At 44.2% G+C, this 27,982-nt stretch overlaps 1 protein-coding gene across 7 annotated transcripts; it reads right to left on the bottom strand.

Moving 5' to 3' along the window:
- Positions 1 to 770: 770 nt before the first annotated feature.
- cluha (clustered mitochondria (cluA/CLU1) homolog a) lies at positions 771 to 26,367 on the bottom strand. Of its 7 annotated transcripts, none has more exons than XM_014162722.2 (27): positions 26,014 to 26,367; positions 20,219 to 20,409; positions 19,766 to 19,937; positions 19,417 to 19,560; positions 19,056 to 19,195; positions 18,326 to 18,480; positions 17,980 to 18,105; positions 17,602 to 17,749; positions 16,493 to 16,585; positions 15,811 to 16,245; positions 15,288 to 15,547; positions 14,600 to 15,138; positions 13,287 to 13,388; positions 13,067 to 13,167; positions 12,720 to 12,872; positions 12,435 to 12,497; positions 12,009 to 12,274; positions 11,777 to 11,861; positions 11,414 to 11,567; positions 8,396 to 8,535; positions 8,204 to 8,284; positions 7,984 to 8,109; positions 7,676 to 7,797; positions 7,443 to 7,536; positions 6,619 to 6,753; positions 4,119 to 4,192; positions 771 to 3,953 (listed from the first exon to the last, which is right to left on the bottom strand). In XM_014162722.2, exons 1-27 carry the CDS (start codon positions 26,141 to 26,143, stop codon positions 3,812 to 3,814), a joined length of 4,371 nt encoding a protein of 1,456 aa, XP_014018197.1. In that variant the 5' UTR covers positions 26,144 to 26,367; the 3' UTR covers positions 771 to 3,811. The 7 variants fall into 7 exon arrangements, with proteins under 7 accessions (XP_014018197.1, XP_014018202.1, XP_014018200.1 ...); XM_014162727.2 differs by having other exon boundaries at positions 14,690 to 15,138; XM_014162725.2 differs by having other exon boundaries at positions 19,068 to 19,195.
- Positions 26,368 to 27,982: the final 1,615 nt, after the last annotated feature.

Below are 27,982 nucleotides of genomic sequence, written 5' to 3'. Positions count from 1 at the left end.
CAGATTTGTACTCTTTGACCCATAGGATCTCTTTCTCCCCACTAGACAAGAGGGCAGACAACCCAGCTCAGTACATCGATGAAATCTTGGTCAGAGCCTTCTATTTTTTTTAAAGTAGTAAATAGACAGATCTATTGGTGGCTTCTTGTGTGACGTTTAGGTAAATAGATGTGTCATCTCAACAAATACACATTTTTGTTTAAAATTGGGGAGAACACAAAATGCATGTGTGTAAATGTACCTAATAACAGTCTCCTATGTGTGACATCGATGAAGTGCTGGGAGTGATTTGAAGAGCTTTGAATGTTCAGGTGACTTCTCCAATGCCTTATGACCTTATAAACTCCCAAAATGTAATTTTGCACAAACATTTCACTCAACATTCAGGTTTTGTTTTGTAATCTACATTTGGAGACATTCAGAATTTAAAGACATCCATCCATACAAACCAAGGGGTTTACATAAGATGAAGCAATATGTAATATGAATGATCTGGAAATTGAAAATGTTAAATTGACAAAATTATACATTGTCTTTGCTTTGATAAAATAAACCGGAGGTCTGTCACTCCCTACTGAATGAATCTAAAGAACAGTCAAATCATTTTCTCATGCAATTACTTGAATGTATCAAGAGGTATATTACTATACAATTAGAACATAATTACAGCTTAACAACAAGAATTAGTGCCTTGGTGATGAAATAGAATAGAAGCACCATGATTTGATGATCCATGGGGGGAAAAAAATAGATCTCTAGGCAGACAAAAGTATTTTTGATCACTCTCAACGAGTTTATTCTATCAGAAATGTCTAAGTCTCAAACAATAGACTTAAGGGTTTCAACAAGTTCACCAATGTTCATCAAGTAGCAGCCTTTGCAATTTTTCAGGTTCACGTCGTCATCAATTCCATCAAATACTTGTTTATTTTGCTTCCCTCAAAGTCAATCGAATGAGAAACATATGAAATAATTACACACTAGCCTGGACATATGCTTTTGAACATCCTTATGGGACAAAAACATTTTTCACATTAATAAAGCCTTTTCATTTGTTTCTGATGGTTCCAAAGGAAGTACTCTAGTGCACCGCCCAATGGCCACTAAGGGTACTACAAAACAGGACTGACATTCATAAAGGAGGAAGTTGAACCTGAGGGGAGGAAGGAAATGCAGATACACTTTAAAAAGGAAACCAGTGATGTCCCTATGACAAACATGAGTACAAATGAAAATAAACCAAAATAAAATAAAAATAACATTTAAAACAAGCTTTGAAGGGCTGACAAGAAAACCAATTAACACCCTGGTTCCATTTCGAAGCATACATTAGGCACAAATCACATACCAAGTTCTATTATTGTTCCACAATTTTTTTCAGGAGCATAATAATCAAGAAATTAATTATATTAAGTGTTTTTTCCCCCTCTCTTGGTGACATCCTTTTACTTACAATGACAGCTGTTTGTCTTGCAGCAACACAAGTGCAGCAATTCAAAATAATAAGTTCCAGCAACTTCTATATTGCTTAAGTCACATACATTTAGACAGCGCAACAATTTTTAGAAAGACATTTGCAAGGGAGGGTTGGTCACATTGCATGTACACAAGCGCACACACACCTCTATCAGTCTTTTTTGGTATATTGAAGTGTGTGTGCGCTTGTGTACATGCAATGTGACCAACCCTCCCTTGCAAATGTCCTTTAAAAATTGTTGCGCTGTAAAAATTTATGTGACTAAAGCAATATAGAACATGCTGGATCTTATTATTTTGAAGTGCTGCAAGACAAACAGCCTTACTCAACACAGCCTTACTCAACCCACTTTTGGTGGTGCTGTGTTTAGTCTGTCTATTCTATCAAATGATAGGGTGAAGTTTCTCACATAATCACTTCATATGAGCAGATTTACAACGTCGCTGGCCAAGAATGTTACATGAGAATAAAAGTTTATATTAGCCGTCCCATGATTTTACGATGGCTGCGTTTACACAGGCAGCCCAATTCTGATCTTCTTGCCACTAATTGGTCTTTTGACCAATCAGATCTTTTGTGAATTTAAATGTAACCTTTATTTAACTATGCAAGTCAGTTAAGAACAAATTCTTATTTACAATGACAGCCTACCCTGGCCAAACCCGGATGACGCTGGGCCAATTGTGCACCGCCCTATGGGACTCCTAATCACGGCCGGATGTGAAGCAGCCTGGATTCGAACCAGAGACTGCAGTGCCTAAGACCGCTGCGCCACTCGGGAGCCACCAAATAATTGGGCAAAATACCTGAATTGGCCTTCCTGTGTCAACACAGCCTTTGTGTATAAAAAATAAAACATTTGGAAGGTCGTGGCTTACCCAACCTAGCCTTTCCACTATGAAGCAGCAGAACTGTTGCACACCATGGCCATATCTTATTCCTTCTCTCAGAGTACACAAACATACATGCACATATTCTTTAAAAGTGGAAAAATAGAAGACTGGACACATCTAATATAAGAGAGCTATAGAGTCTACTGCTCAAGCCATAGTTGGACGTTTCATATCTGCATTTCCATCAACATTGATCAAGGACCTGTCTAAAACCCAAAGACAGCTTTATTTATACATATTTTCCACTCAAATTTTCTATAAAAACAGACATGGCTTAAAGGTAGACTCAGTGAAATGACGTTGCCACGAGCAGCACCGCAGATAATGCGATGAGCGAGATCCAAGACTTCGCGCCAATACACTATATCAGCACATGTGCATGGGTTCGTGTCACACTGTTAGTACGGACCAAAACAGTGGGTGAGTTTAGCCTCGTGCTTCAAAGCTCTTAGCTGTTGCAGAAATCAATGATTCTACCTTTCAATTAATGGATAATTGACAGACCTAAAAATCTTCTCCCCCCTTTCATTTTGATTTTACAAAAAGATACATTTTTACAGAAAAAAGGTCTAACAAATCATTTTAAAAGATTGGTTGAGAGCACACACGCGTCACTGTTTGATTGCTGTGATAGAGCCAAAGGACACAGCAGCCACCCACCTGGGATAAATAGAAATACAAATAGTTTGACTGACCGTAGGGAACACTAGCGAGTAAATGGATGACTGGAGGTGAGGTTTAACAATACTAACCGCACGAGAAGAGAACTTCCTATCTGTAGCCCAACATGACAGAATTCGCTGTTAATTTTAATTACTGTTTCTTAGTCTGATCTAGTTCACAGTAAAACAAAATAATAATCCCCTGAGTTTTGGGACAGGGTGTCAGTTGTTATTTCGAGGCAACATGGGGCCATGGTGAAACCGGAAGCCCTAGTCGCCTCGGTGGCTCTCAGGAGTATTGGAGGTGTTGCAGGGGTAAACCGTGTTCCTTCGGCTAAAAGTTGAAGAGGGTAGAGGGAACAGTTGGTTGATGTGGAGTGAGATGAACAGTGGATAAGGCTCTGGTAATACAATGTCATGGTCTTCCTTGGTCGCTTTCACACACAGACACTTACTCCTTCTGTTTCTTTACCAAAGCTCGAGGCTACGGGCTTTCAGATTGAACATGGATTCTATATTCTCTTTTTATTAAATTCTCCTACCCCTGTATATACTGTAACTTGCTCTGTTACTCCTTGAAGCTCCTCTTATAAACGCTCTACCTACTGTATACATAGATGTTTCTCTTTGACTGCCCCAAACAACCCTTCATCCCTTCTTGTTTTCATTGTTCATTTTTAGACAGCTTAGTTCTCGGGTCCACATGCTCATTCAAGGAGATGGCTGTTGCATCACATCTGTTCCCTTGTAGAAAGTAGTGTGGTATGGAGGGTTTGACGTTAATCAACATTAACGTCCATGGGTATTTTGTCCTCCAGCTCTAGTGGACCGTCCACAGTGAGCTCCTCCATGCTTTTTCCTGACTCCTGAAGCTGCTGCCGCCGCTGAACCTCCGCCTTCAGGTTCTCCAAGTCCTTTTGGCTGCAGAGGGAATGGGATGGGATACCACAGGGGTTAATGTTGAGCCCAGACATTTATATTTTTTAAGAGTGGATGGAATTCCACAGGGGTCAGTACTGGGTCCTGGCACATTTCCATTTTCAATAAAAACTAAGATTTTTTTTTAAAAGTACTACTTCACTTTACCTGAGTGGTATAAAGATGATGCCGTTGATAATATTGAGCTGTTCCAAAACACTGGCCATACTGGGTGCTGTGAACTGGAAAAAAAGTGTCAGAAAACAACAAAATGACACACTGTTCTATGAAACTAAGACCAACAATACATTTGAAAAGATACTTGTGTCTGTAGCAATGGTCCCTCAAATTATTTTAGGCACTGAGCAAATTTCAGTTCTGCTGAGCGCAAACTTGAACGTTGTGAACATTCTGTGCAACTTCCAGCATGCGTTTACTGTGAACACTGAGGCTGTACCCGCTTTAAGTTACAGTTTTAAAAGTGGCCATGTAGACTACTGTGGCTATTTGATCATAATGTAGGCCTACCAGAGTGCCCTACCATCAAAAACAATGGAGAAAATGCATCCCATAACATTTTAACATGGAAATAGCTGTTCTATCCTTCAGCCTACAGTAGAAGCCAATGTGTGGTGTTCAATGTGGGCCTACATTCCATGAGCCTTTTGAAATAAACATGCAGGGCTTGACATTAACCTGTTAATCCACTTGTCCTTCAGACAAGGAGGTGACTGAAAATGGTTGTGTTGTTTGACCCAAGAAACCACTTTATAGCATAAAAATGCATTATTATTCCCATGCCATTATTACAGAGAATCAGAGAAATTATGCTACCCTCTGTCTATTGGCTACTTAGTTTATTCAAGCCTGTCTCAAAATACAACACTGCCCCTTTAAGACAAAAAAAGCTCTTTACCTGACTTGCTTTTCAAAGAGGTCTATAAATGTGCACGTTTTGTGCTCTTGTAGGAAGCAATGATTCCCCTATTGCTGACTATAAATCATCTATAACTGGGCTAATACCTCACTAACAACCAGAGGATATGAACAAAATGCAGCTCTCGCTTTGATCACAAAACAAGCGCATCTACTCACAACCACTCATGCTGTAAATACAGTCCAGTTCAAAGTAAGTGGCACAGATCCATATATGGCAATGGTCTGATTGTTTATGCCGCACCGGTCTGTGTAGAGTACGGGCTGAGTAGTGTGTCAATGAAATGGAATCATACTCCGATACATTCTGCCTACAACAATCTCTTGCCTAGTTTGTTTTGTTTCAGTATGTTGCATTGAAAGTGGTTAATATTGTCTTGATTCGATCAAAATTGCCACAGTAAAGGGAAACGTTGATAGTGTTAACAGGGAAACTCTAGAACAGTGGTCACCAACCTTTTCTGAGTCGAGATCACTTTGAGTCAAAATGCATGCCAAGATCTACTGCTCAGATTTGTTTTTAACGTGACTTAAAAAACATAAGGCTATGCAACATAAACCAATTAAAAACAGTACTGTAGCAATGAGGTTTGTGCAGTAAGCTATAGGCCCAATATATTACCACCGCATATTGGCTTTGCTTGAATTTACCTGCCAATGCATTGTTGTTCAGGCCATTTTTATAAATAATATTTCAACATTTGAGGTAGGCTATATGATCACACCGGTAATAGATCCGTTGCTGTATTATTTGTGAGGCACAGCTGAGTGAGCATACATTTACATTTTTATTTTACTGGGCTGATGGTGCCTGCATCTGATGGTCAGTCTCAGCGGAGGGAGAGAGCAGCAGACTGAGGGTCCGCCTCTCAACATCCCTCCCCTCTCCCTTTCCTCCACTGACACTGACCAAAAAGGGACACTGTCTTCCAGCCGATGGCCAAACTCAAGTCACACCGCATTAGTTCTGCCTCATGCATAAATTCATGTTGTTACTCCTATAAACAGAGAAAGTGAAATATTCCTCGATATTAAAAGACCCAAGTCGCTAATAACAACGCAAGCCTATAGATACAGTTTCCTACTCATTCATTACTGCTGCACTGCTTGTTGTAGCGCTGAGTGGAAATAGGAAGGCGCATTTTATGGCGTATAAAAGTGTTGACAGTGCTAAGTAAGAACTTACCCTCACTCATAAAAACAGCTGCTCTTTGCTGTATTCGTTGACAGTCTCTCTCTAGTCATGGTTTTAAACGTTTTGAAATCTCACAGTATCAACTTTGCTGTAGCTTTGTTTTATGCCTGCTACGTTACTGCAGACACAGGAAATGGTTCAAAATGGCAACAGTTCACCAACCCGGCACGCAGGTTAGCTGAAATCGGGTGCACCTACCGCCAACAGCCTGAGCCAAAAAATAAAAATAGGAACACAAGGATTTATCGTAGTTTTTTTTTTACAGAAATGTTTGGCAATCGAGTAGGAATGCCTTTGAGATGAACCAGTCGATCGCCCGGTTGGTGACCACTCTAGAAAGTTGAGTGAACTTCAATCTCATTCTTCTCTCTGTGGGCTGATATTTTTGGGTGGCAGTCTCGGGCTACTGTGCGTGCAGTTTAGAGGGAACATTGGTCTGTAGATTATTCTATCATCTGGGTACAATACAAGGCCCTTTGATTTTGTCTAAGGGATAAAAACCAATATGAAACCATAGCTACGCCCTAAGCCACGTGCCTTGAGTGGCATGATGCTGGCGTTGGAGCCATTCTTGTAGATCTCGTTCATGGTTCTCTGCAAAGCCACAGCCTGCTGTGTGAGGTACTTCAGGTACTCTGAGCTCTCTTTAGTCTTCTCATGGGCCTCTCCCACCTGAGAGGGAACATAGGGGAAGAAAGTGAGAAAGAAAGCTTAAAAATAGATTGAGACCTCTCAACTAATATCAGTTGTTGGTAATCTATCACATATTCCACTTTTTTGTCATTTGTTTTAGTACTTTTTACCGCTTTTTCATGATATCCAATTGGTAATTACAGTCTTGACCCATCACTGCAACTCCCCTACGGACTTGGCAGAGGCGAAGGTCGAGAGCCACGCATCCTCCGAAACACAACCCTGCCAAGCCGAAATATGACCCTGCCAAGCCGAAACACGACCCTGCTTCTTGACACACTGCTCATTTAACCCGGAAGCCAGTCGCACCAATGTGTCGGAGGAAACACCGTTCAGCTGGCGACCGAAGTCAGCTTGCAGGCCCGCCACAACGAGTCGCTAGAGTGCGTTGGGACAAGGAAATCCCGGCCGGCCAAACCCTCCCCTAACCCGGACGACACTGGCCCAATTGTGCGCCACCTCATGGGTCTACCGGTCACGGCCATTGTGACACAGCCTAGGATCGAACCCGGGACGGTAGTGACACCTCAAGCACTGCGATGCAGTGCCTTAGACCGCGGCGCCCCTCGGGAGGCCATCTAGCACATATTCTTATTTAAGCAAATGTTCTTAGCCACTTCTGAGGAGAGGACGTGTAGAGCTTTGTGTACTGTAGCTGTACGTCTTACCTGGTTTTTGTAGATGGTGTAGCCCTCCTTTTCGTGCTGGAGCGCAGAGCGGAACTCCGCCTTGCTCTCATAAACCCTTGCAACCAGATGATGACTGCAGATTTATATAAAAATAACAAAATTGCATTATATCAACTGAAGATAAACACAAACTAGAGTTTAGAACAGGAAATCAGTTTATAATCTGAAAATTATGTTCAGTCACTCAAGGAATAACTCTCCCTTGTCCTTACCTGAGGGCTACTTTGAGGGAGCGGGGTCCGTGGTATTTGGAGTTGATGGCCAAGGCGTTCTCCAGGAACCTCAGAGACAGGTCGTACTCCATTACTCCATGCAGCACCAGGCCAATGTTACTCTATAGGAGGAGACCCCGGACCACAGGGAGGACAGGTGTAAGGAGAACTGATTTGATAAAGGTCACACACAAACACACCTCAAAGGCTTCCACAAAATTGGTACATAACTTCAGAGTTAACGTTGTGACATGTCCACTTACAGGATGGTTTCAATCAACATAAAATAAATACTGTGGTCCACTCACGTCTAGTAGTGCCATCTCAGGGTGGTCCTCCCCACACACCATCAGCATGAGGTAGCGGGCACGGTACAGTAGCTTCAGGGCAGTGGACAGCTGACCGTTGGCAAAGCAATACAGAGCCAAGTGCATCTGGGGAGAGAAAGCAACCAGAGGCACTTAGAAACAGCTAACATGGACTGACATTTTTTTTTAAATGACGAAACAAACTATTTTCGATACATACATATTCCTGGATAGTGTTGGGGTGCTCGACGCCCAGCACCCTCTCACTCATCAAAACAGCCTTCTGTTGGTTACTGAGAGCCTGTGGACAGAGAAGACGAAAGTCAGGACTGTCACTGGAATTGCTGTGGCCATTTGTTTTCATGTGTGAGAGGAATATAAAAGTGTGTGTATCATGTCTAGAGCAGCACACCTCATGGTGGTCTCCCATGATGTAGTTAAGGCGAGCCAGCAGACGCAGGCAGGCACAGATCTCCACGTGCATGGCCCCGTACACGTTGTTGAACAGGTTCAAAGCCTCGTTGATCAACTCACAGCCCTCCTTAAGGTAACCTGCACACAGAGACCTTGTTAAAAACGCTGGCTTCCACAATTGTTGTACAACGCAAAAGAAAGTCATGTGAACAGGTTCAGAGAGGACAGTAAGGTAGGTTGCATTGTTGAATGAATGTAGTAATGCTTCTGCATGGTTTGTATGGGGAGGAAGGAAACATTTATCAGCCTTCGTGTGTGTGTGTTGCATGTGTGAGCAGAGCTTCATGTGCATATCTGTTTAGCACTAGGAGGACCTCGGGCTGTTGCGGTGACCGTATTACCGCTACACCGGCAGTCACGAGTCATGACGGCAGTCAAATTCCACATGACTGTTTAGTCACGGTAATTAGTCTTCTCCAAACTCTGATGGTCATTAGTAGCCTACCAAACATACTAACTGCCTGGTATTCAGCACTCTATTGTCCCCTAATCACTCTACCATCAATGCTAATGTATTCAAAACTCTAATCAAACACTTCTTGAGAGCCCATGAGCTCATGTTGTGCAACATTTCTATAGGCTAATAAAAAGGAGGATCCCCTCAGCTTTCTATAGGCTAGGCCTACTATATTTATTTCTCAACTTTCCTAATATTAAGCACATCGCTTATCTTTACAACAGGAGAACAGCCTACCTAGTTGGCATGAAAATGAACCACAGGAAAAGCGTCCTCCATTCGCTATTTAAGTGCATAGATTACATGTATTATTTCCCCTGCCCCTGTTTAGAGACAGGTTCATGATAATGGTCCATTCTTTTTTTTTTTTTTTTACCCCTTTTTTGTCCCCAATTTCATGGTATCCAATTGGTAGTTACAGTCTTGTCACTGCAAATCCCGTACGGACCCGGGAGAGGCGAAGGTCGAGAGCCGTGTGTCCCCTGAAACACGGCGCAATGCTTCTTGACACAATGCCCACTTAAGGAAGCCAGCCACACCAATGTGTCGGAGGAAACACTGTACACCTAGCAACCATGTCAGCGTGCACTGCGCCCGGCCCGCCACAGGAGTCGCTAGTGCGCGATGGGACAAGGACATTCCTGCCGGCCAAACCCTCCCCTAACCCGGACGACACTAGGCCAATTGTGTGCCGCCCCATGGGTCTCCCGGTCGCAGCCGGCTGCAACAGAGCCTGGACTCAAACCCAGAATCTCTAGTGGCACAGCCTTAGACCACTGCGCCACTTGGGAGGCCCCCGATAATGGTCCATTCTAAATCCAAACAAATTTCACACATTATTTAGTTTATGTAAAGACAATATTAAATAAAAAAAAGTGATGGGTGACAATATTAGCCTATCACTTGTGAATTATATATTATTGCTTGTGAATGCTGCCCAGCATAAGAAACAACGTATTATTTTGCAAATTTCGAATCATAGCACATTAATCAAATTAAGCACATTAATCCACTTTACAAGGGGTATAGATCTACCTGGCATACATAAGCAGCATGTGAGTTTCAAGTTTGGGGAAGATAATTGTCACCATAAAAATGCACCTTTATAATAAAAGCATTATTTGCATAATTGCATTTGCGGTCACTTTTGATAATGGTGTTTTCCGTTAATGGAAAAACTCACGCTTATAGCCTACTATCATGTGTGCAATGCTGTGCTTATAATGTGAGGTATTGGCCTAATAGTTTATTTTAAGCTACATTTTCTGATCTGTCGCGTCAGCCACATTGCATAAAAAAGTGTTTGTTGCTTGTATTACATTTGGAATCAATCACATCCCACAACTGTCCCAGACTATATATGGAATATTTATTTCTTGCACAGAAAGGTCAACTTTTGTACTATGGGTGATAGTTGCTGTTCGTTAGGCCTACTCATCTTGTTGGCTGACGAAAAGTAAACGTGGACAGTTCTTCAATATGCGCCTCGGAATTAGATAAGGACGCGCGCAGTTGCATCCCCGATGTGTCGGTCTTCACTTATAGCCTGTGAGAAAGACCCGATCACGTGACGGAGAGGCGCTTCGGATAGCACAGCACACTCAGGGAGAAGGGAACAACGCAGCACTCCGGGCCGCAAAAGGCATGGATTGTTTTAGGGTGCATTACGGCCACAAAGGGGATGTCGCCATGAAATTCGAGGCATTATCAGGTGCTTGTCAAACTGTGAATGAGAGACTATTTGAGTGTGTACAGCCTTTCAAGTGACTTTTTTCAAATCATCATTAGAGTCTCATCATGCAGCCTTACAATGTATTAAAATTTAAACATATAGCCCAACGTTTGTAGAACAACTAAGTTACATGAATAACTCTAAATTAAGCATATAGGATTACCTATTTCTTTGTTAACTGCCCAACACAATAGCCGCATGTGCGCACCCCCTCAAATAATTTGGAGAAAATATTTGTTTTATTCAGCTATGTTCAATTGTATTCTTCATATTATAAAATAATGCCACGGAATTCTAAGATAATCTTGTCTGCTAAATGAACTAGTGTAGCCCACAGCCATTTGGCATAGCCACATCAGGACCATGCAGATTATGCCATTCTTTTCTTGTGAAATAGACTAGATTTTCTTCATATGATGCTTCTTTAGACCTATCTAAAATAAATAATGGCTTGTAGGCTGTGTGTGGAAGCCAGGAGATGTGAAATGTGTTTTATGTAAATTAACAGTCAGTTACCGTGAGACCGACAGTTATTTGCTTGACAATCACCAGCTGACAACATTTCGTGACCACCACAGCCCTAGGAGGACCCATTCTGATCCTGCCCAGCAGGACTGGTATCCACCTCACCTTGCTGGACCTTGGCCTGTCCGCATGTGTGTGCTGCATTATTAGTGTGAGTAGTACTGCATGTCTCTAGCACTAGGAGCATCCATGCCGTTCCGGGCCATGCTGATTGAGGTCTAGTAGCCTCATGCAAGCCTCACCTTGCTGGACCTTGGCCTGTCCACTCTGGAAGAAGTGAAAGGCATCAGAGGCCTTGGGGTTGACGTGCTTCACCACAGGGAAGATGTTAAGGATGTCCTCCTCTGTGAAGGCAAGCTTGTGGCGACTGTCAAAGTTATACTCCTTTATCAGGATCTAGAAAACGCAGGGAGGCAGGAGACACAGGAAGCTTCTTAGGGGGGGGAGGGTTAAAAACATGACATCATTAAAATACACATTCTGAATTACAATTTGACCCCTGGCACCTACTCCCTAGGCATTTCTGTAGATCTGAAGGTATTTAATAAATGTATACAATATGTTGAAAATCGCACCTAGTCTAAATAGGGATTGATGGGAGTTACCTGGATGCCAGCTTTGATGGAGATTTCTCTGAGCAGGGTGATCTTCTGAAGGCCGTATTTCTCCACTACCTGGTCAGCATTCTCGCTGTAGAAAGATGCATGTTTTTAGGAAAACCTACGCCAACTTTAACCCAAGCACACTCACCAGTGCAGGCTGACATGGTAGCTGCCAGAATAGTGTGCTAACGTCAAGCCTACTATTGTGCAAACATCAATCCTAATTCCCACCCACCAGTGCAGGGTGAAGTTGTAGTAGCTCTGGGCCTCAGAGACGATGTTCTTCCACAGCTCGCTGGGTGTCAGGCTGGCCCACGCCGTGTTGTCCCCTCCCCCCGGGACTCGGTTACGGCGTTTACGGTTCTTGCGGCGCGACACGAGCTCGTCGGCAGGCAGGTGTGCCACGGCATCAGGGAAGGAGGACAGGAAGCAGTTGAGGAAGTGGCTGACAGCGGCTGAGAGGGCCGACAACTCCACACCCTGGGAGATGGAGTACATAGTCTATTGTTCTCATATTTAATCAATTTCTTAGGGAGACAAATAAATACTTTCTATGATAAGCAAGTAGGGATACTCATTTTCGTGGTGCAAAAGTACAAATATCTGTCATCCTAAGTACATTATAATTATTTAACAGTCATTGCTTAAAAATAGCACTCACCTGGAGGTATGTCTTGAAGATATGTTTCGCACATCTGGTGATCAACTCGCTGATACCTATTCTCTTCAGAACAGAAGAGATACAAAACCGTCAGGAAAAAAGAAACAAGCTTAATGCAGATTCATCTTTATGCATTGTCCTGCACCCTGTCCTGCAATATGTCTGCAGTAGAAACAGAACAGTCTAGAAGGTTATCATTATGCTAATAATGCTATCATTGCCCTTCATTATATATCTCCTTAGTCAGTCCTCAAGAGCGTATGGAGGTCAGGGGTTTAGGCTTACATAGAAGTGCTCCAGCTGTGCCTTGGCTGGGGTCTTGTCCACAAACTCCAGCACGTTGCCTAGGTAACGCACATTGATGCCCCTCTGGTGCAGAGCCTCAGTCAGTGTGGCTCCATCCATAGGCAGAGCACTGTGGTCCAGACAGTCCTTCACCTGGAGGGAAAGACACAAGTAAAATAAATTACTACACACAAGAAAAAATAAACAAGGAAACACCAACCCAAACACCCACAAATAGCTACACAGACACAAAGGCTAGTGATACAGTGACGTAAGTAAATAGGTTGTAATATAGTTAAGGTAATGACTGCTTGTGCGTGGTACTATGTTGCTGCCCAGAAACTTACCAGAGACGGGATCTGACAGGACACCAGGAAGGCTGCAGCATCCTTCAACAGCTGCTTCTGTTTCTGAATGTCATCCACACTGTCCTCAGGGAAACGCACTCCTGGGGGAGAGACATGGGGGGGTGATGAGTACTGTACAGCAGAGCCAGCTGCCACACAAAACCTCTCCTAAAAGCACTACATTTACCATCATCCTCTTACATAAAGTGACAGTTCCTACCTGGAGAAAAGATATCTGGGTTGAAGCGGATGTCGAAGGAGGTGTTGCTGATGGAACCCACGGCCTTGCAGGCGTTGAGGACCACCTCTCGGCTTTTAGGGTCTTGATGGAGACAGGTCAGGGTGGGATTGGTGAGATCAGGGAAGGAGGAGAGGGGTGTTTTATGAATATACCAAGTTAGCTGGGCAACTCAAATTAAAATGATATGGGGTAAGTTCCCCAAAAGCACCACTATCATCTTTTGTCCAATGCCTACACGCGTTGAAAAAGTTGAAAATCCCCACCAACACACTGTTGCAGATCTTAGTTAAACAAAACACAAACCACATTGTCATTAGAGCTATTGTCAAGCAGGCAGTAGGGCTAGGGGCCAACTCCTGCCATCCCACACAGATGCAATGATCACATATAACCAGGGATTCTTTCCTTCTTATTGGAGCTTCAAACCCTTTGATTAATTGTCACACCAGCAAATGAGAAATAAACTTGACAGATATGTGGTTTTTGGATTGCTATATCTCACACTGTTAGTGATTTTACTGGGGTCCATGCTCACCCCATAGGAGGCTAAGAACTGGACAGGGACACCTAGCCAGGTGGAGAGATGCAACTAAGACACCAGCATTAAGAAGTCTTCTTAGCGAAACTATGGATAAACGCTCTCACATACCGATTAAAAACCACACATACAGTCTTTAAAAATGGTCAAAGGGGGAGTATAAGAATATTTTGAAGATAAATACACAACGCAGAGGATGAGAGGACGAGAGTACTAAAAACTAAATAGAGTACTAATGGTCAATAGGGAATTGTCAATGGAAATAGTTGGCTTTCAGTTCAACAGCTGTTTAGTATCTGTGGAATGTCAGTCCTGAACTCAGAGCTACATGTGCCACGTTTTCATTGGTCTGTTCATTGTGTCTGGAGCAGGATACTTGTTATTTGGCCACTGGCCCAGTTGTACTGCAAGGACTTCTGATTGGTCAACCTCAGGCTAGGGTGGGGGGGTTATAAATGACATCCTGTTTCTTTGTTCTGTGGAGAAAAAGTGAGGACAGGGGAGACTGAACATCTACCTCCCAGCATAACATCTATGATTCTTCTCAAATCAATCTATTTTTGTCCCCGATTTGTTTTGGGGTCTGTGTTATTGAAGAACAATGTCAACTGCTAACAACTCTCACACACACACACACACACACCGTTCTAAATGCAAGTCTATGGAGCAAATAATGAGACCTCTTCTTTAAAAGCATTTCTCCACCGACTGGATTTCCCCAGTCTTTCTCTACCCTGCAATGGTTTAGACGTACCGATACCGGATCCATCTTCCGCGGCTAAGGACTCAGCCAGCTCTTTGGCCTGGGCTAAGCCCGGGATACTATCCTCAGCCTCAGCCTTACCCTCCAGAGGGCTCTCGCACTCCCCGTTCTGAATCGCTGTGGCAACGGGCACCGATGGCCCATTGGTGGTCACCGTGGGAATCACATTATCCTCTGTAGGGGTTTCCTGGGAGGCATTAATGGTTGTTGCTGCAGCAGAGGGACTGTCCATTTCTGTTGTTTGTTCTGCCTTGGGGGCTGCTTCTGTGGTGGTGGCTTCTGTTGCTGCTGGCTGAGGGGCATCAGAGGTGGAGGTGGTCTCTATCTGGACTGCGTCTGACTTGCCGTCAGTGAGGGTTTCTGTGGAAGTTTCTGAGGACTTGGCTGAAGCATCGGGGTTCTCTGTGGAGGGCAGGGCTGGAACGGCTGCCTCGGGGCTGCTATTCTCTGTCAAGGTGGCCATCTTGCTCTCCTTGTTGGCTTTCTGCTGCATCAGCTGGAGTGCTGCCATCTTCATGAAGAGGAGGTATCTGAGGAGTAGATTACAGAATCTTTATTATCCCTGAGGGAGTAGGACATCCATTCAGTTACGTGAACATTCAAATGTGCAGACACAATCATACACTAAAGGGAACATCAAATGACCCTCGAGGGACATACCCAGGGCACCCTACAGTACCTGTGCTCGACGAAGGCCTCAATGAGCTCCTGTCGGAGGCAGGCCAGGCGGTGGCGGTGCTGGCGGGGGAAACCCTGTCTCACACTCTCAGGGGAAAGCTCCTCCCCTTCCACAGGCAGGAAGTTCAGGTCGGGGGGGAAGGTCCTCAGAAGGTCCAGGATGTAGTGGCGTCCATCGTTGCCAATTATGCCCTTACACTCAACAGAGGAACACAGCTCCACGGACTCATCCTTCTCATTCAGCACATTGTGTCTCTGGACCTGGGGGTGGGAGAGTCAGTCATTATAACAGAGAGAATGGCAGGTTAGAGGTATGGCAGGTTAGAGGTATGGCAGGTTAGAGGTATGGCAGTCAATATACGTTGAACATCTGTAGACCGGTGCAGTGACAAAAAAAAAAAAAAAATGTTCTACAAAAGATATTGAAGTTTGCTTACTCTGTATTGACAAAAACATTAATCCCAAACAATTAGCAGACTTAAAAATAAACCATGAAACTGGCATTATCATATCCTCTTCCTCACCTTGAGTGGTCGACTGGTCCTCTCCAGAAGCTCCAGGTACTTCCCATGAGACACCACTGTCTTCCCAAAGTCGATAGACCCGTAGATAACGCTCTGCTCCTGCTCTCTCTCCAGAATGCCAGGGATGATCGACTGGGCCGTGACACGGTAACCACGATAGTCCACCACCACGGTCCCCAGGGTGTACAGCCCCTCCACGTCTACGGCCCCGTAAGCCCGGACACCGTTGAGGTCGTTGGTGGGCGCAGCGTGCGCGGCAGCGTCCCCGCCCAGCTCGCGGTAGTGGTCGCGGACGTCGAAGCCCAGGGAGAAGAAGATGTTGTTCCAGATAAACATCTGCATACGTGTCTCCTCGCCAGGGTTGATGGCCATCACGTTGCCGTCGATCACAGCCATGGAACCACGAGTGGCAGCAGCCGCAAAGTCACTGTGGACCTGGAGAGAGGGGAGGAGAGTTAGAGAGTGAATGCATAAGGATGTAGAGGATGGAAAGAAGAGTAGTCTGTGCACACTACAGGATATAGACGTAAACAGAGAAACGGACTGTAGCATAAAAGGAAGGTGTTTCAAGAGAGAGTCGATGACCGAGGCTCACTGGAGAAAGCAAATAAGCATGAAAGAGTGCAGGAGACAGAAGAGGGGAAAGGAGTTGGGCTTCAACTGCTGCTGTAGGCTGGCTCACCTTGAAGATGGCCCTCTCTCTCAGCAGGCGTTCAGGCAGGTTCTTCCGGGCCAGCTCTCTGGTCGTCTGCAACTCCTCATTCCAGTCTCGCGTCTGAATAAATAACAGAGACCCCATGTTACACTGACTCTAAAAAATACTATTTTTGGTGTGTGTGTACCTGTCCAGGTATATGTTCCTCATAGCCTAGGAGTGAGGTGTATGGTGTGTGTACCTGTCCAGGTATATGTTCCTCGTAGCCGAGGAGCGAGGTGTATGGTGTGTGTACCTGTCCAGGTATGTGTTCCTCGTAGCCTAGGAGCGAGGTGTATGGTGTGTGTACCTGTCCAGGTATGTGTTCCTCGTAGCCTAGGAGTGAGTTGTATGGTGTGTGTACCTGTCCAGGTATGTGTTCCTCGTAGCCTAGGAGTGAGGTGTATGTACCTGTCCAGGTATGTGTTCCTCGTAGCCTAGCGGCGAGGTGTGTGTACCTGTCCAGGTATGTGTTCCTCACAGCCTAGGGGCGAGGTGTGTGTACCTGTCCAGGTATGTGTTCCTCGTAGCCTAGGAGCGAGGTGTGTGTACCTGTCCAGGTATATGTTCCTCGTAGCCTAGACGGGAGGTGTATGGTGTGTGTACCTGTCCAGGTATGTGTTCCTCGTAGCCTAGGGGCGAGGTGTGTGTACCTGTCCAGGTATGTGTTCCTCACAGCCTAGGGGCGAGGTGTGTGTACCTGTCCAGGTATGTGTTCCTCGTAGCCTAGACGGGAGGTGTATGGTGTGTGTACCTGTCCAGGTATGTGTTCCTCGTAGCCTAGGAGCGAGGTGTGTGTACCTGTCCAGGTATATGTTCCTCGTAGCCTAGACGGGAGGTGTATGGTGTGTGTACCTGTCCAGGTATGTGTTCCTCGTAGCCTAGGGGCGAGGTGTGTGTACCTGTCCAGGTATGTGTTCCTCACAGCCTAGGGGCGAGGTGTGTGTACCTGTCCAGGTATGTGTTCCTCGTAGCCTAGACGGGAGGTGTATGGTGTGTGTACCTGTCCAGGTATGTGTTCCTCGTAGCCTAGGGGCGAGGTGTGTGTACCTGTTCAGGTACGTGTTCCTCACAGCCTAGGGGCGAGGTGTGTGTACCTGTCCAGGTATGTGTTCCTCGTAGCCCAGACGGGAGGTGTAAGCGTCCTCAGCTCTGACACAGTCCATGGTGTGGTCCACCTGGGGGGCGGTCCAACTGTACACCTGGAAGGGTGTGGCTATCCTTTCAAACGGATGCCGCTGGACCCTGCAGTCAATCAGAAACCAAATTAGCCATGTATCACAGCGGGAATATTTCTCAGATAAGGCTTACCTGAATTATCAAGAAAAACAACTGTCTGGCTAATATTTTTAGCTCTTAAACATAATATATACATTTCTGATGACGACTAATAATTGTATGCTTAGTTTGTTTTCCCCACATTACACAGCACTAATAAATAGCACAGTGCATTGTGGTTAGCGTAGCCCACTTACCTTGTCTTCTGCAGGACAGTGAAGTTCTTTTTGAAGGCAGGGCTAATCTGGCTCAGCAGCTCAACCAACGAGTGGCTCAGGAAGCTGGGGTTGGCTGGCTTGGGGTTGAAGGTGTAGGTGGTCGACCTGGAACACAACAACACCATGGTCATCTCATTATGGTCAACTCACGATCTTGCCAAAGCTAACCATACTGTACTGGCTCTGATATTTTGCCTTTCACACTTTCCAGTACAGTTCCAGCAAGTGGTGGATGTGTAAACAGGCCAACACAATCCAGCTCAGCGCAGTAGTGTGAAAACATCATGCGGTAAGTCTAACGGGAGAAAGGGAAAGCCCGACTCACTGGTTGAGGTAGAAGCCACGTGTGGAGGCGGTGATACTGATGTGTCTCTCCTCAACAGTCACCATATACAGGTACATCAAATCACCGTGCATCTTCCTGTTGCCAGGGGGAGGGTTCCAGCCACTCATAGTCAGGACCTTCAGGCACTGCATGGGCTATAGCGCAAGAGGGGGAATCAGATATGGACATTGGAATGTGACTTATGACTTGTGGTGTGCTAGTGTGGATATTGGAAAAGGGCCATAGACTAATTACTTCATCTGCACTTTATGGTGGTAAGGATATACAGGATACAATATGACCCAGCCAGCTGATGTATGCTGGTTTTGTTGAGTGCACACTTCACTTTTAACTAATCTTACCCTTTATTCTACAACCACTTTTACTTATTCTAGAATTAAAAAAAGTGTTCTAGTGCCAGGCTTGAGTAAGTCTGGCACTTAGCTAGCAAATCATTGTGAGCTATATAAAAATGGCTCCTAGAAGCAGATCAAAGGTTGGAGCTGAAGCCAGTAAACTACAAATGGACAAACTCCTTGAAGAATGTGACATTTTTTTAACTGTCAGATAATGTCACAGAGACACACATGAATCTATGTAAATGAGACCGCATTAGAATGATCATAATTAGCTTGCTGGCAACACCAGGCTTGTGTGTCACTATGAACTATATGTGTCACTATGAACTGTAAGTCTCTTTGGATAAAAGTGTTAAAATCATCGTAATTACCGTCATTATTACCTTCCACTCCTTGTTCTGTGGCTGGAGGGGCACCAGGGGGCGTTCTTTGCTGCCAGGCAGGATGTGTTCTGGAGGGGTACAGTCTATCTGCTCCAGATCACTGCCCTTCTTCTTCCGCTTACCACTGTCTGCAGAGGAGATAAGGTCACAGGTCAGACTAATGCAGCCAGACCAAAGACTTTTATAGCCTGCTGCCTAGGACACAGACATACACATTTGTAGGATAAAGGTGGCTGGATACCTCAGAATACTGACTGAAATCTTTCTCACCCCAATTCTCGCTGAACAGACCCACCCAAACACGCAAATAAACAATTGGGTACGCAAACACGTGTGCACGCACACACACCTCCTAGGTCCCCGTCGGTGAAGACACTGAGGAAGGAGAGAGAGTTGCAGTCCACTCCGTTGTAGGCATCAGACGGGTCCAGGCTTTTCAGCAGGTCTCTGATATGACGCACATGGATACGGGCCTCGCGCACTGTGTAGGGCTCTGGGGTGAGGAGACAAAGGACAGTCATTACATTATTATCGATGCAATCTACAGACTGTCTCCTGGACTGTGGACTCTCTACAAAGGGGACTAAGAGGAGATTTGGCCTTCGAGCTTAAACTTATACAATTTTTAGGGTTTAAGATCAATAAAGTCTAGGGGTAGGGGCTAGTGGCTGACTTGAGAACATATCACCAAGTCCTACCTTCCACTACTTTGAGAAGGGAGCCCTCCTGCAGGCCCTCGATGGATTTGAGCTCAGCAAAGTTATCCAGCACGTTGCCGTCCAGCTGCAGGGAGAAACAGGTACGATGACAGGTGTCCTCACGGTCCATCAACACCTGGTGGATCTCCTGCACCATCTCCTGGGGTGAAACCTGGGGGAGCGAGCAGGGGTTAACATCTTATAGCAATAGAGACTGACAATGTTTGGTCATACAGCTAGTCCCAATTTGGTCCCCATTTTTCCACCTTTGCCCTAAACCTTCAATGTTTGCAGATCTGAAGCCTCTGGATAGGTATAAGCGGTGTGCTGGTGGAGCTTCCATCCACTATATTGCTTACACCTTACAGATCAGCAGACGTTGAAGGATTAGGCGGGTCAAGGGGTAGTAGCAAATTGGGACCGGCTGTTGGACTGTCTAAGTATGTACTGTACCTGGAGGTCAAAAGGCTCCGTCCCGGGTGCCTGGATCTTCACGGTGAAACCTGTATCCTGAATCACAATCACTTCCTGTTCGTTAGAATCCTCCCCACCGTCCGTGTCACCACCCACATCCTGCTTGGACTCCTCCTCCGAATGATAGTGGGCCCCGCCCCCGTTCATCACCGCTGTGCTTGCACTGTGCCCTGTGATTGAACAGAAGGAGATACATTCAACATAGCTTGTCATCCGATTGGACAGATGGGTAGAGAGGGCATTGCCATGGCAGAGTGACACAACTGAATTAATAAGGATATAAGCCTACAGATAGCAAACAAAGTAATGCGTGTTGTCAGTTTAGATTACTCCTAAAAGGGCATAGTGTACAGTGCTAAATCGGTGACTTACAGGATCCAAGGAGAATAGGATCCAATTAGCACAGAAAACAAGATCTCCAGCCTTTGCCATGTGAAGCAGAGGTATACAGGTTACCTTGGTCTGCTTCTCTCAACCTGGAGTTCTTAACCATCAAACTCTTGTACAGAACACAAAAGTTAGTGGTTTGTTTGCCTGGTGCTTTTGGCCTTCTCCACATTGGGCACCAGACTCCCAAGGTCACTGACGAGGAGCTATACTGGAAAGTGTGAAAGGAAAATAGAGCCATCCACACAAATTCTCCCCTCTGTGTGTGTGTATACACATCTTCACTTCCAGAATTAGTGCAACCTCCTTGACCTCCGAAGGGGCCTCACTGGCACAAGGCATTGTAACTGTGGAAACACCTCTGTGTAGCAGAGCTAAATATAAAACAATTTAAAAAAGTGCCCCAAAATATTGTACTATTTTGAATGGTGTGGGTTGAGTTGCCAAGAGGAAAGGCTACATACATAAATAACAACAAGTGGGGCCTCCAGTGTGGGGGGGCTGTTTTCTCTCCCAGACAACTGCAACCTGCGCGCCCTTGTTCAATGTCAAGGGTAACACAGTGTCAGGGTTACCACGTAGAGGGGGTGGTTGGGGAGAATCTAGAGTAAGAGGGAGAGCGAGAGAGAGGGCGGAGGGAATGAGAGAGTGAGAAAGAAAGACTCACCACGCTCTGAATACCAAACACAACAGCCTTGGCCAACAACTGGTCCATGCTGCAAGAGAAGACCGACTACTAAAAAAGAACAAGGAAAATAGACTTGAACATATGATAGGAGCCCAGGGAAACAGGTAGAGGCCAGGGAAACAGGTAGAGGCCAGGGAAACAGGTAGAGGCCAGGGAAACAGGTAGAGGCCAGGGAAACAGGTAGAGGCCAGGGAAACAGGTAGAGGCCAGGGAAACAGGTAGAGGCCAGGGAAACAGGTAGAGCCCAGGGAAACAGGTAGAGGCCGGACATCCTGCCCTGTTGTAGAAGCAGACATATTTTATAAGTTACATCAGTTACTCTGTCTCTATCCTTAGGTGTCCTATTTCTGGCCTGGTCCAAGTCACTCTTCATCTCTCCATTAATTCTTTCATCCCTCCATCAATGCCCCAGCTATTGCATTTTTCTTAGAGTTGTCACAAACAGACAGCGGGAATCCCTTCAGTCATTCAAGGTCCTCTGCTTTCTTCAAGATTCACTTTTCAGCTCAGTTTGACTATTTTTTAACTCCCACAAAAATTCAACATGGTACTTGACTCACATCAATTTAATGAAAATGTATATAGTTTAAGTTTCTCAAGTGGAATTGATGAGGTAGGGGAAGAGCCTTCAAATAATGGTATGTATGAATACTTGCTGCCAATGCTATTCAATCTGCACTGAGAAGGCAAGACTACAACAGTGTCAGAAACAAGAGTACAAAGTGCCAGACAGCACTATGAAAATCATGTAGCCTAATAATTGCAAAACAGACCCACTTGGCCCTACAGCAACAGAACAGAGCACTAGGGGTGAGGTGAAAGGGTGGGGAATGGGGTCCAATATTACACAACCTTCTGCATTACTCAAAACATTTAGCCCAACTAAACTTGTTTTTCTAAGGAGGTTGAGCATTCATGTCACTATGTGTAGTGTAGACAGGAGAGATTCATGTCGTTGGTCACAATTCACAGATGAAGAGGGCAGCAGGTGGAGGGAAGGGAAAGCAGAATCCGCAAAATGCTGCAGTACTTCTGTCATACTGGCATGTATATTCTGGCCTCGGTGGGTGAATTAGGCCTACATATACAGATTATCCAACTGAAAGCTTTGCTTATTTCAATAAGAAATATTTATCTTAATAGTGTTAAGGTAGCCTAGTGGTTAGAGTGTTGGGACAGTAACCAAAAGGTTGCTAGATCGAATCCCCGAGCTGACAAGGTACAAATCTGTCATTCTGCCCCTGAACAAGGCCCCTGAACACTGTTCCAAGGCTGTCATTGTAAATAAGAATTTGTTCTTAAACTGAATTGCCTAGTTAAATAAAGGATACATTTAAAAAATCCAACCACAAGACCAACCTTAACCAGACAAAATGGAGGAAAGATGTTGATTATTACACAAGCAAGGAGCTCTGATCCTCCTGAACAGGTAAATCATTGAGGGGGAGGGGAAGCAGAAGGACTCCATGCAGACCAGCATTCAGTTAAACCAGTTAGACTAAACAACCCCTCCACACCCCATCCAGTGCCACCATTAGCATCTTAGCTCACTCCTCAGGTTGCACAGTAAGCAAACTTATCCTCACACAAGGATAGGTCTTATTCAGGGCAGTGGGTCAAAGAGTTAGGTCCCTGATAGTATGGAAAGGAAGACGAAAGAGGTCAATTAGGCAAATAATAGAAAGCGGGCTACAAGAGATCAACAATCATTTCACAATTTCCTCGAGGTGTGAAGGTCTTGATCACTACTAACGTCCTTATTCAATCAAAATTGTGAAAGACCACTAGGCCTACTAATCCAGAGAGCTAGCCACCAGTCTCCATGCTGCCCTGTCTGTTGTAAGCTGTTATATCTTTGCTCAAGGTTTACCACGGACTGAGCGCTGTTCTTGCTTTGACTACAGATTAATTAATTCCCTTGACATGGCAGACCATGACATGATGGGCCTACAGACCAGGGCAAAAAGAAACCAAACAGACAGCATTTTGGGGGGGGGGGGACACAGAGCAAGGTCTTTTTTTGTTGTTGTCCAACATAGATAGATTTATTAAACCACAAGATGGCAACCTTCTTTTGATCGATTGATATAGAGCAGGAAGGGAAAAGCTTTCCTGCAGAGTCATACATACATCTTTGCAGGGAGGTCTCATAACCAGTCAAATGACTCCTCTGTCTGAAGCATGTTGATGTGTTTTAGAATGCGTTGTTGTTTTAGACATCAGACCTGAGGGGTATACTACAAAGCAGGATCAAGGAGTTAACTTGCCTTAATATTCTGAAATAACTTTTTATTTTTGAGAAAGATAAGCTTGAAATGGACATGGTGTAATATATAATTTTTTTTAAAGAACAGGCAAATCAACAGTTATTTCAGGTTGCTTATCAAAGTTTGCTGGCTAACTCATTTGATACTACCTTGTAGTATACCTCTCTGGGTTGTGATTATGAAGACCTAATGTTAGTAAAACATTACAAGAGATGACAAGGGGCTAGAGGGGAGGGCGTGGAGAGTCTGGACAGTGCCCTGAGGAGTCTGGACAGTGCCTTGAGGACTACAAAGGTCACCTCTTCACCCTTGAGGAGCATTTAAGCGCCTTCGGTTACAATCACCAACAGACCCCCTCATCCCGTTACCCTCAACCTCTCTCACCCCTGCTAACCCCCATGCTACCCCATCAGTCTGCCATGTGCTGTCTGTCACAATACTGTCAGTACTGCAGGATACACAGCTCAGTGTCTTGGTAGTTAACCAACAGGCTCAAATGCAGCCTAAGGCATTTGTCTAGTCCAGCAGGCTTCTCTTAAATGAGAGGTGAATTGCAATAGAAAGCTAATCAAGGAGGTGATAGTATCTTGAAGTGCCAATAATAGGAAAGTGGTTTAGGGGTCAATAATGATTTTGTTGGTAATGATTACTTAATACCTATGGAGTTGTGAATGAATCTTGTCAATAGCTGACAAAGGTTGCCAACATACAAAAGCACTATGATGGACAAACACTTTGTCCATAAACAAGAACTTCAATTCACTAGAAGAAAGCATGATGGTACATGTGCTGCACATACAAAGCTCTAGTCTAGGTGAAGGCTGGCCATTAAAAAGATGCTTCTCATCTTCCAACAAATACTGATTGGTACATAAATGTTTTGTTTATGTCTCAAAATAATTTGCTGCAAATGCAAATAATTTATGAAACATAACCCACAAATAGCTGGAATTAGGAGTTGTATTCTGATACAAATGACATGTTATTTACACATTACAGTCACTGGCTGTGACACAATGAGTCCCTAGAATCAATGAAACAATCTGTACAGATGCAAGTACAGTTGTCGCAATAACTGTGACAATGAGACCAATCCAAAGTGTGACAGCTGAACTAACTATACTGTGTGTAACTTTATAGTGGTGGCAACACAGGCGTCTATGCATGCAACTGAAGGTCCTGTCAAATGTGACACCGAAAGCTGTGGCATTGTCGTGAAGGCTGCATAAGGTTGTGTAATTTCAACAGTGGCCTTACATTCAGCAAACCTATACCAGTAGTATGTCATGTGACTGTCTCGATCATCAATACTTTATATATGGCGCAAGCGATCGGTGGCAATCCATGAAAATCGGTTTGTTTAAACGACACTTACCGGCTATATGACTCAGAATGTCTCAAGAATAACCTTCTCTCTCCGTGCATGCACCATGACTTTTCTCAAAGGGTCAGCTTCCGCTTCCCGGTCGAGGAATAGCCAACCTCTCCGGTTCTGAACGGGAGGGGGGATCGGGAAGGTATCATGCCAACTAACGGGGACAATGGTGATCTAGTCACTTCGATATTACTAGATCACAAAAATAGCATGCATTTGATGGACTAACTGGAAAAAAGTAGTTTATATTAATAGAAAACGGCGTGTGAAATTACTTCACATCGATTAGAACCCCTCTTATCTTGAAATGTGCAGTTCCACTGAAGGTGACCTTCAGTCCATTCGTTCTTTCATGCAGGTACAGAACAGCTGTGGTCCCATGTGCGTCAGAACGTGAGGTGCTCGCACTACACTGTTAAGATAGTGGATACACTTATATTACTTTCTATAATCACATTTATATCTGCCATTTTTCTACAACAAGTCAGCATCACCACAAGCTTGGCTACCTATTTCGAAGCTAGCTAGCTGTATCAAGTCAGCCACACAACAATGGTTGTCTTTGTTTGACATACAGCTAGTAAGCCAACTAGTTAGTCGAACAGCTCATCTAAATAATTCTAAGAGTAATTTGATTGTTAGCTAAACCCTCTTGATATAGCCTAAGCTAACCACTTGGCTACATGTTAACGTTAGTTTAGCCAACACAACAACTACTAGCTAGCTAGCTAGCAAGTTCAGCAGCTCAAGCAAACTGTCATTGTTGAATTGACACATCTTGGTTGTATAGAAAACTGGTTTGAATACTGAGGCCCATTACTGCATTTTCAGCTAGTTAGCCAAGTTGGCAGACTAATCAACTCATTGACAGATGAGATGACTACTTTGAATTAACTCTACATGTGTGCAGCTAGCTTGCTAACGCGGTAATTAGTTACTAGCTATGTGCACAGCACAATTTCATAACTTGCAACCGACGTCGCTAGCAAACATTTTGCATGATAGTTAGTCTCTGCTAGCAAGTTTGATAACTACGTAACGTTAGCTAGTTTCTTACCACACGCACAAGGATCCTTGTTTGGTGCCTTGGTCTCTTGGTGGTCTGGCGTCTCTCCTTCTGCAAGATCAACTGTGTTAACATTACAGTTGGGTACTGACGCCTGGATGTCATCCGTCTTGCTCACCATTATTTGGCTGTCAGTGTGGCAGCTAGTTAGCTTAAAGGTGGCAACAGAAATCTGTTGCTCAAAATTGCTATGTTAATCTGTGAAATGCTTCTTCTTAGCTAACGGGCTAGCCAGTTACATGCAGAGGGTACGATATTACAAAAACAAGTCTACATAGGAAGGACAGTCAAAGCTGTACATGGATAACACGTGGTTTCTCCTCCTCCTGACCCCTTTGCCTTTGCGTTGGTTTCCACCCCCAAAACGTCTGGCTACGGAAAGCGCAGTGTGCCGTTTTTTATGAACAGGTGCCCATGTAGGATCACAAAATGATAAACTGTGATTTTATTTTGAACAGGTGCTCTGTATTACTGGTATTAGAAAATGTAGACTTTTTGTATAACATCATTCTTTGGTTAATATGGCTATAGGGGAGTGCAGCACTTCTCAAATCAAATTGTATTTGTCACATGCGCCGAATACATACAACAGACTTACTGTGAAATGCTTAATTACAAGTCCTTAACCAACAATTCAGTTAAGGAAAATAAGAGTTAAGAAAATATTTACTAAATAAACTAAAGTAAAAAAATAAAATAAAGAGTAACACAATAACGAGACTATACAGAGGGTACCGAGTCAATGTACAGGCACTCAATATCAAAGCTGGTGAACCAGGGATATGGGACTGAATAAATTGACCATATTGACCTACACTGCCGATAATGTTGTTGTTGAGGTCTATAAACACTTATGTATATATGTGCATACACTACTGTTGAAAAGGTTGGGGTCACTTAGAAATGTCCTTGTTTTTGAAAGAAAAGCTATTTTTTTGTCCATTAAAGTAACATAAAATTGATCAGAAATACAGTGTAGACATTTAATGTTGTAAATGACAATTGTAGCTGGAAACAGCTGATTTTTAATTGAATATCTACATAGGCGTACAGAGGCCAATTATCAGCAACCATCACTCCTGTGTTCCAATGGCACGTTGTGTTAGCTAATCCAAGTTTATAATTTTAAAAGGCTAATTGGTCATTAGAAAACCCTTTTGCAATTATGTTAACACAGCTGAAAACTGTTGTGTGATTAAAGAAGCAATAAAACTGGCCTTCTTTAGACTAGTTGAGTATCTGGAGCATCAGCATTTGTGGGTTCGATTACAGGCTCAAAACGGCCAGAAACAAAGAACTTTCTTATGAAACTCGTCAATCTATTCTTGTTCTGAGAAATGAAGGCTATTTCATGAGAGAAATTGCCAAGAAACTGAAGATCTCGTACAACGCTGTGTACTACTCCCTTCACAGAACAGCGCAAACTGGCTCTAACCAGAATTGAAAGAGGAGTGGGATGCCCCGGTGCACAACTGAGAAAGACGACAAGTACATTAGAGTGACTAGTTTGAGAAACAGATGCCTCACAAGTCCTCAACTGGCGGCTTCATTAAATAGTACCCGCAAATCACCAGTCTCAACGTCAACAGTGAAGAGGCAATGCCGGGATGCTGGCCTTCTGGCAGAGATACCTCTGTCCAGTGTCTGTGTTCTTTTGCCAATCTTAATCTTTTCTTTTTATTGGCCAGTCTTAGATATAGCTTTTTCTTTGCAACTCTGCCTAGAAGGCCAGCATCCCGGAGTCGCCTCTTCACTGTTGACGTTGAGACTGGTGTTTTATATGTTGCATAATTTTTTTGTTCAGTGTATGTAGTGTCTTTAGAAAGTATTCACACCCCTTGACTTTTTCCACATGTTGTGATACAAAGTGGGATTAAAATGTATTTATTTGTCATTTTATGGTAAACAATCTACACAAAATACTCGAATGTCAAAGTGGAAGAGAAACTATAACTTATTT

This window comes from Salmo salar, chromosome ssa20, assembly GCF_905237065.1.
Source record: "Salmo salar chromosome ssa20, Ssal_v3.1, whole genome shotgun sequence".
In the NCBI taxonomy this organism is placed as follows: Eukaryota; Metazoa; Chordata; class Actinopteri; order Salmoniformes; family Salmonidae; genus Salmo; species Salmo salar.
This window is presented reverse-complemented; position numbering and strand designations above follow the sequence as displayed.